This window comes from Abramis brama (assembly GCF_963993115.1).
Source record: "Abramis brama genome assembly, chromosome: 10".
In the NCBI taxonomy this organism is placed as follows: domain Eukaryota; kingdom Metazoa; phylum Chordata; class Actinopteri; order Cypriniformes; family Leuciscidae; genus Abramis; species Abramis brama.
In genome coordinates this window covers 512,501-521,661 of record NC_139972.1, presented here as the reverse complement: position 1 = coordinate 521,661, position 9,161 = coordinate 512,501, and the positions used below count along the sequence as shown (strand labels likewise).

Sequence of the window (9,161 nt, the reverse complement as noted above, 5' to 3'; positions counted from 1 at the left end):
CATCGAGGAACCGGATTGGATCGGTTTTCTCAGCCTCGTTCCAGTTGTCTGACTTAATTCTTGTGTCTTCGGTGTCAAGCGGGGAAAACTCAAGGGAAACTAATGCTTATTTTCCACCAGGCTTTGGATAAAACCAGCTAATCAATTCTTAGAGCACTTCTAAACCTCAGCATTTTCCATTCGCTGTTCCCGTCTGTTGTTCATCTTCCCTTATATAACACTCAAGCCAGTGGGCTTTCGGGAGATGAACAACAGGCTTTAAACAGTACTTCTGTACTTCAGTGTTGTGCATCCTATGGTGTGTCCTTGATTAATAAAAGTATTGATTTATTTTATTCCCCAAAATTCTATTGCAGATTAATGCTGTTCCTTTGAACTTTCTATTCATCAAATAATCCTGGAATAAATTTGTACACAACTGTTTCCAACACTGATAATAATGAGAAATGTTTCTTGATCATCAGATCCTCATATTAGAGTGATTTCTGAAGGATCATGTGACACTGAAGACTGGAGTAATGATGCTGAACATTCAGCTTTGATCACAGGAATAAATTACACTTTACTGTATATTCACATAGAAAACAGCTGATTTACACTGGAATAGTATTTAACAATATTACTGTTTTTTTCTATTTTTGGTCAAATAAACGCAGCCTTGATGAGCAGAAGAGACTTTAAAAACATTAAAAACTCTTACCGATCCACACCTTCTGACTGGTAGTGTACATGTATGTGATATTTGGCAGGTGTTTAGCACTTCAATGCTATTATTGATCTGCACGTGTGTCTGAGTTCCTCCTGTCCAACACTTTGGGAAACACAGGCTTGTTGTGATCAGGAGTGTTTGGGAAGCGCCCTCTTGTGTTCACACCAGTAACTGCAGTGATCCAGACACAGAGAGAGAGATGACGTCTAGAAATCATGTGCTTCAAACATTTCTGGATCTGCACAGTGTAAATATACAACTTTATTGTATATTGAATAGATAAAAAAAAAAAAAAACTTTAACTCAAAAGTAATTAGTCTCTCCTAACGAAATGACGCCTACTTTAACCCTCTATGCATTATGTTCTAACCATGAAATATCTTTTCAAATACGTTTTTATTACATGAAATAGCTTCAAATATACAAATCAAAAAAAAGATTTTTGAGCAAAAAATATTTATTTATTTTTTGAGGGGGGGGGGGGGGGGGGGGTGATTTATTTTCTATTTAATTGCACATTTCTTTTAGAAACTGATAGAATTATGTACTTGGGAAAATAAGTAGATCCCTATCATTTAATCCCAATCATTTGGCTAACTCATAACTCTGCACTCTTCCTAACGACCTTTCCCAAACATATTGCTGGATTAATCTTCTCATCAATCTGTCATTTATACATGAATACAACTTTAATACTACAATAAACACTTCAACTGTCGCAATCATATTGTTAAAAACTGCCAGTGGGGAAATACATCAGTGCAGTCCCCCTGTGGTACAGCGTTGCCATGTGGAAACATTGATATTTTCTCAGTTTACAGTAAAACTATGTTAGACAAAGTTGATTTGTGAATAACAATATCTAATTTACTTATCAAAGATGCTGAACAATAAATGCCCTTTGAGAAGAGATGATTAGAAGTGGGGTTAATAGAGCAATTGCTGGAGCGTTCAGTGAGTCATGTGACACGTCAGATGTCATGTGACTTAAAAGCAGCACATCATTGGCTACCTTAAGGCCTGCCCTTTTAATTCCCATAGTGCAATATATTGTACTTTTTCCTGAATAACAAGGAGATGTTTGACAGTGGTTAGTAGAGTTAACACAAGTTTGGGAACAGTCCTGGCTACACCACTGGGTCCTTCCATAAATCATGTGTTTTTAACCAGTACTTTTGAACATCTTTGCTAAAAAAATGAGGGATATTATTAGGTAAAAATCCTGTTCATCTCAATGTCATTTGCCCCACTCTAACAATACAAGCATTCGCCTGGAACAGCCGTGATTGTTTATTTATTTTCTGTTCTTTCTTTTTGACTTCTCGTGAGTTTCATCCCTGGAAAACAGCTGATGTGTGTGTGTGTGTGTGTGTGTGTGTGTGTGTTTATATTAACAACATGAGCTAAATTAATACCCACAGTAATAACAGTGACAGTGCAGCATTCTTCCAAGATTACTGTAGAAGAAACTCGGAAATGTTCCTGTTTTTCCAAAAATACCCCACAAGCCATTCTTTGAAATAATAACATCAATAAATAAGCCACCTTTGCATAATCACTGACTCATAACTAACTCATACTTGTACTTTACACTGATTCAAGTGATCAAAGATAATGGCGTCTAGTTTTGCACTAGATTCTGTTAAATTTACGGTTAAAAACAGCAGATGTGTTTGCCAGAAATCCACCGTAACAAATACAGTAGCAACATTTTAGCTTTTACAGACTTAACTTAAATTTACAGTAAAAAAAAAAAAAGACATTTTCTGATATAATGTTAATTTGCCGACATATTGAAGTACTAATGTTTTGTCCCATTGTAATACACTGACATCCACCAATCCACCAATCACAGTGGAGATGAGAGTCACGTGATCAAAGCTCATCAGATTTTCCAGATAAAGTTAATATTAATATAAAGAAGCTGCACAGAGTCATTCACACACACACACACACACACACACACTGAACATGACATTTAAGAAATGCAGTAAACATTAATTTAACAACATTAAATGTAACATATACAGTGAGGAAAATAAGTATTTGAACACCCTGCTATTTTGCAAGTTCCAGAAATCACAATATATGATTTTTTAACTATTTATTTGTATGATACAGCTGCAAATAAGTATTTGAACACCTGTCTATCAGCTAGAATTCTGACCCTCAAAGACCTGTTAGTCTGCCTTTAAAATGTCCACCTCCACTCCATTTATTATCCTAAATTAGATGCACCTGTTTGAGGTCGTTAGCTGCATAAAGACACCTGTCCACCCCATACAATCAGTAAGAATCCAACTACTAACATGGCCAAGACCAAAGAGCTGTCCAAAGATACTAGAGACAAAATTGTACACCTCCACAAGGCTGGAAAGGGCTACGGGGAAATTGCCAAGCAGCTTGGTGAAAAAAGGTCCACTGTTGGAGCAATCATTAGAAAATGGAAGAAGCTAAACATGACTGTCAATCTCCCTCGGACTGGGGCTCCATGCAAGATCTCACCTCGTGGGGTCTCAATGATCCTAAGAAAGGTGAGAAATCAGCCCAGAACTACACGGGAGGAGCTGGTCAATGACCTGAAAAGAGCTGGGACCACCGTTTCCAAGGTTACTGTTGGTAATACACTAAGATGTCATGGTTTGAAATCATGCATGGCACGGAAGGTTCCCCTGCTTAAACCAGCACATGTCAAGGCCCGTCTTAAGTTTGCCAATGACCATTTGGATGATCCAGAGGAGTCATGGGAGAAAGTCGTGGTCAGATGAGTCCAAAATAGAGCTTTTTGGTCATAATTCCACTAAACGTGTTTGGAGGAAGAAGAATGATGAGTACCATCCCAAGAACACCATCCCTACTGTGAAGCATGGGGGTGGTAGCATCATGCTTTGGGGGTGTTTTTCTGCACATGGGACAGGGCGACTGCACTGTATTAAGGAGAGGATGACCGGGGCCATGTATTGCGAGATTTTGGGGAACAACCTCCTTCCCTCAGTTAGAGCATTGAAGATGGGTCGAGGCTGGGTCTTCCAACATGACAATGACCCGAAGCACACAGCCAGGATAACCAAGGAGTGGCTCTGTAAGAAGCATATCAAGGTTCTGGCGTGGCCTAGCCAGTCTCCAGACCTAAACCCAATAGAGAATCTTTGGAGGGAGCTCAAACTCCGTGTTTCTCAGCGACAGCCCAGAAACCTGACTGATCTAGAGAAGATCTGTGTGGAGGAGTGGGCCAAAATCCCTCCTGCAGTGTGTGCAAACCTGGTGAAAAACTACAGGAAACGTTTGACCTCTGTAATTGCAAACAAAGGCTACTGTACCAAATATTAACATTGATTTCCTCAGGTGTTCAAATACTTATTTGCAGCTGTATCATACAAATAAATAGTTAAAAAATCATACATTGTGATTTCTGGATTTTTGTTTTTTAGATTATGTCTCTCACAGTGGACATGCACCTACGATGACAATTTCAGACCCCTCCATGATTTCTAAGTGGGAGAACTTGCAAAATAGCAGGGTGTTCAAATACTTATTTTCCTTACTGTAATCCTAATGTACACAACTGATTAAAAACTAAGAAAACTATGAATAAAACAGTAATTTCAACAACAAAATAACATCAAATGTTAAGAGTCACGCAGGGAATTGTGGGAATGTCAATTTACGGTTTCTCACTGTAAATTATACAATGACTTGTTCGTTTTCACTTCCAAAAACTGTAAGCATTACATGTACGGTTAGATCTGTCACAATTATTCACCGTATATCGTGCGGAAACTTTCTGTTAGCCGATTAACAGTTTTTCACCGTAGTATTTTTACGGTCTTTTACCGTTAAAATCCCGGTAATGTTTTACAGAGCAGCGTTTCCCAAACTGGGGTCTGCAAGTGGAGGACCCTATAATTTCCGCGATCACGGAATCATGGAATTGGCAAATTAACGCAGAATTTCGCGGAATTTTACATATTTGGAATAAAATTCTGTTTTTATGTGGGAGAAAAACATATGTGTGAGGAAAATGTAGACCGGGGGAAGCAAATCTGGGCGACACAACCCCTCCCGTCATTTCAGCTCCCCCTTCAAAACAATGAAAGCATGGCGAAGCGGCTCCACGGCTCTGCTTTCGTCTACGCTAAGCCCTCGGTACCGAGCCGAGCAGTTCCCACGTGACTTTTCTGTGTCAGGCGAACTCTTGTTTTGTAAGTTTTGTCAACATTCCATTGACTGGAAGCGCACAAATACATGCACTGACCACCTGCTCTCCAAAAGCCATGTGACGAACAAGGAGAAGTACAATGCTAACGCTACTAAGGCCTAACCCTAACCCTACAGACGTGCATTACTGCTGCTGCAGTCAACTCGGCTGTTACAAGCTGACAAAGTCAACTTTAATTTCATAACTCAGGGAGTAGGCCCTACTTGCTGTATTTTGCCTTGTTTTTGATGCACTTTAATGTACTGTATGGGAAAGATGATTCTTATAAGTACTTTATGTATAACTCTGAAAATTAGTTTTTTTTTTTTTTGGTCCTATTTTTTTTTACTTGAAAGAAAAAGCTAATGGAGCACTTTTATTTAAACTTATATAAACTAATATAATTTATTTTACTGGACAGTATAAAGCTCATTAACATTCATATTTTGTTGTTACTGAGTGCAGTGTTATGTTGCATCATGCAATTTAAGATCATTCCTATTTTATTTGTGTACATTTTAATCATTAACATTAAAAGCACTCTTTTTACGACTAAAATAACAGTAAAGCGTAAAAAAAAACCTGAATTCCCAAAAATTTTAACGAAAAAAAAAGGAATTTGCAAAAATTAAAATGGAAAAAACGGAATTTGGGAAAAAATAAAACAGATTTTATAGGGCCCTACAAGTGGATGAAAACCCAATTATTAATTGGTAACTCTTTCCAGTAAAGCTTTGATTGGTTCTGCTGAGCTGAGCTTCACTCCCACACTCTGTTGACCATCCAAACTATGTCCAGCTTCAGCTAGAAATCATGTATAAATAATATTCTGTTGGTGTGTATAAACAGTCCATAAACAGTGATTTGTTAAAACACTCTGAACGGAGCAATAAAAGTGTGTTTCCTCCATGAAGTGTTTATGCACTTGATGCAAATTCTCATGAACTCGTTTGTGCTTTAACTATTTAATTCTGGGTGGATTTGTATTCATGGAAAAGGACAGGTTTGAGTCTGAGCTGGAAAAAGAGAGTATGAACAATTATTTGATTTAGCTAATTCACATCTCTCTATTGTGAAAACTTGGTAGGAAGCAGAAGTTTAGACGTGAACTGAATACTTCAGCTCAATCCTATTGGAAGATTCCCACACTACTGATTCTACATATATAGACAATCATAATATAAAAAATGAAATGTTTTGAAGAACTGTTTTCATGATTGATCATTGCTCTCTCTTCTGAGAACTCGTGTTCATACGCAGTGGGCGGAGCTTCTTCATATTTAGCACAACACACACTTCTTTCACATATAAAAACTCTCACACACTGAGCGACGCACTGACCTGCAGTACACTGAAGTGTGTGTGTGTGTGTGTGAGATCTCCATCATGGGTGTGGACGGCGAAGACCAGAGTCGGCTGGTAAGTACTTCTTCTGTCTTTCTGCCCCTGCTGGAACACGCTGGAACTACACCACATCTCAGAGCTAAGAGAAGAAGAGATGGTGATAAATAGCAGTGCAGCTGCAAAAACTATATTAAATGTATTTAATGATATTCACTGAATGCATATGAAGGGTTAATCTGCAATGAAACACAATAAATATAATGAACTTACTTTATCTACTGACAGACTCCTCTGTGTGGAAGGCCATTTCATCAATCATGCTTTGGTCATATTTATGAGTTTAAAGTTGAAATTGTGACTTATAAACTCATAATTATGACTTTAAAAAAAACAACGAATTATGACATTAACATTTTGAAATACTGTCACAAATATTGCATATTTGTGAATTAAAAAAAACTAAATTATGACATACTAATTCATAATTATGAGATGAAAGACCTAAATCATGACATACTAAATTGAAATTACGACTTAAAAACAATGACGATATTTAAAAGTCAAAATTCTGACAAGTCATAATTATATAAAAAGTCACAATTATGACACTAAGTTGACTTCAAAAGTCAAAATTATGACTTGTCAAAATATAGGCTACAACATAAAAAGTTGAAATTATTACACAAGTCATATTTCTTAGATGAAGTCAAAATTCTGACTTTTAAAGTCGAAATTAAGTCACATTTATTACATGAAAATTTGAAATGATGACTTAAAAAATAATGACATAAAAAAGGCAAAATTCTGACTTGAGTCGTATATAGGCCTACCACATAAAAAGTTGAAATTATGACATACTGTCACATTTATTGCATGAAATTTCAAAATCATGACTTAAAAAACAATGCCATGAAAATTTTGAAATTTTGATATATCAAGTCATATTTATTTATTAGATACAAAGTCAAAATGATGACATATTAAATCATAATGAGATGAAAAGGCTTAATCATGGGAATAAGTTGAAATGATGACATGCTGCATTATCACTGATGAAATGAAGGATAGTTTACCAGAGTAAAGAAGGTGACTGGAGCTGGTGTGATGAGTTCATATACAGAATAATATTGTGCATGTAATTAATGAAGAAGAAACGGTGATAAATAGTACAGACAACTCTAGAAGTGTGTTTAAAACACAAACATTAGAAATAATTACAGAAGAGAGCTACAAAATGGTCCTGGCTTTACTTCTAGAAATAAATGTAATAGTCAAAGCTATTAGCCTATATATTTTGTCATATTAATAATAACGATGACAGAGATACAACATCTGTGTTATTATTGGCACACATCTGTTATAAGTTTCTAAAATAAATCCAGATAGTTAATGATGAATAACAATAATGTGCATCGATAATCACATAAATGTGCTTTGTATGTAAAAAACATTTTTATAAGTTAGCCATTCTCTCACTGTCACAGACTATGAATAATCCAATAATATCAAACCCTAATGTTAATAATAGCAAATATACACATTTAAAACCCACTGACTGGGTTAAATAGTTCGTGAGGCTAGAATTTTCAATTAGCAAAACAAACAATAGGGGTTGGCGACATGACAAAATATTATGAGAAATGTTATATCAAAATATGCAATTTTTACTGGAAATAATGGTGTTATATAACAACAGCAAATAAAAAGAAATCACAATTCTCGATACCAATTTCAAGTATGTCAGACATCGTCGCCACAATATATCGTCATATCGCTCAGCCCTGTCTCGTGTATTTAATTATTTTTAACTGAATGCAGCGATATGAAAGATTAATCCGCAATATAACAACATAAATATCATGGACAAACTTACTTTATTTACTGACAGACTCTCCTCAGCACAGCCGTGATGACGTGCATGCGTTTCCCGCGCGCGCGTTACGCTGTTAGCGTACAGGCTCAAGCACGTGTACGTACGTTACGTAACCTGAACGTAACTCTGGAGAGACTCAGAAGCAGCAGAAGCTGCCGAACAGAAGCGGTTTCTCGGCGAGATTTTAGGTGGGTAATTATGGGTAGTGTGGAGACAAATATTTCCACAGAAGTGAACAAAACAACCACACGTGAAAAACACCAGTCAAATCAAGCCACCTTTATTTCTATAGCGCTTTATACAATACAGATAAAGCAGCTTTACAGTAATAACAGGAAAATAATGATCAATGGTGCAAACAGAGTTCAGATGAGCTAAAATAGTAAAACTGGTTATTTGGTATGAGACACAGGACACCCTAAAAATACTAAACAAAATGACTCGTACATTAATTTATTATGGTAACAATGGTAGTTTTAAGTAAACTCTGTGTGTGTACATTAGTTAGTTTGAGTAATAGTACTTAACCACTAAAGTAATATGTTTGCCATTTTGTATGTGTATCTGTTCTACTTTCACTCAATTACATTTACAAGGTAAAAAACAATGAAATGATGACAGAATGGTACTTTTGGGTGACTATCCCTCTCAGACACAAACTGTGAACTATAGTAATGTGTTTTTATAATAACTATCCATTGCTATTGATGTCAAGTGTGAACACGGTTCATGATTATTAGTCTAAAAAGCACTATATTCGAATGCCAAACCACTGAAAATATTAATAAGTTTCAAGATATTGGTATGATTTAACGTCTGCAGTGTCTGAGAGTTTACCATAGTCAGAACAAAGAAGATTTTTTGACAGGTTTCTCTGCAGAGTTTTTGCATCAAAAATACATTAAAAAATAATCTCTACTGCCTCCTGTTTTCAAAAATCAATGTGTGTGTGTTTAGAAACAGATTAGATTTTTCAATTCTTAAATACTTATTAATTACAATTAAATGCGGATACTTTTGAAATCAAGAATCATAAT

The 9,161-nt window shown here is 36.1% G+C and overlaps 1 protein-coding gene across 2 annotated transcripts in view; it reads left to right on the top strand.

Annotated features, from left to right (window-relative positions):
• Positions 1–6,246: 6,246 nt before the first annotated feature.
• Positions 6,247–9,161, top strand: part of clcn2c (chloride channel 2c) — a 20,581-nt gene continuing 17,666 nt past the window's right edge. For both annotated transcript variants that reach the window (XM_084127312.1, XM_084127311.1), the window contains exon 1: positions 6,247–6,326. In XM_084127312.1, coding sequence (XP_083983438.1) covers positions 6,294–6,326 — 33 coding nt within the window. In that variant the 5' untranslated portion in view covers positions 6,247–6,293. The remainder of the gene's footprint in view (positions 6,327–9,161) is intronic.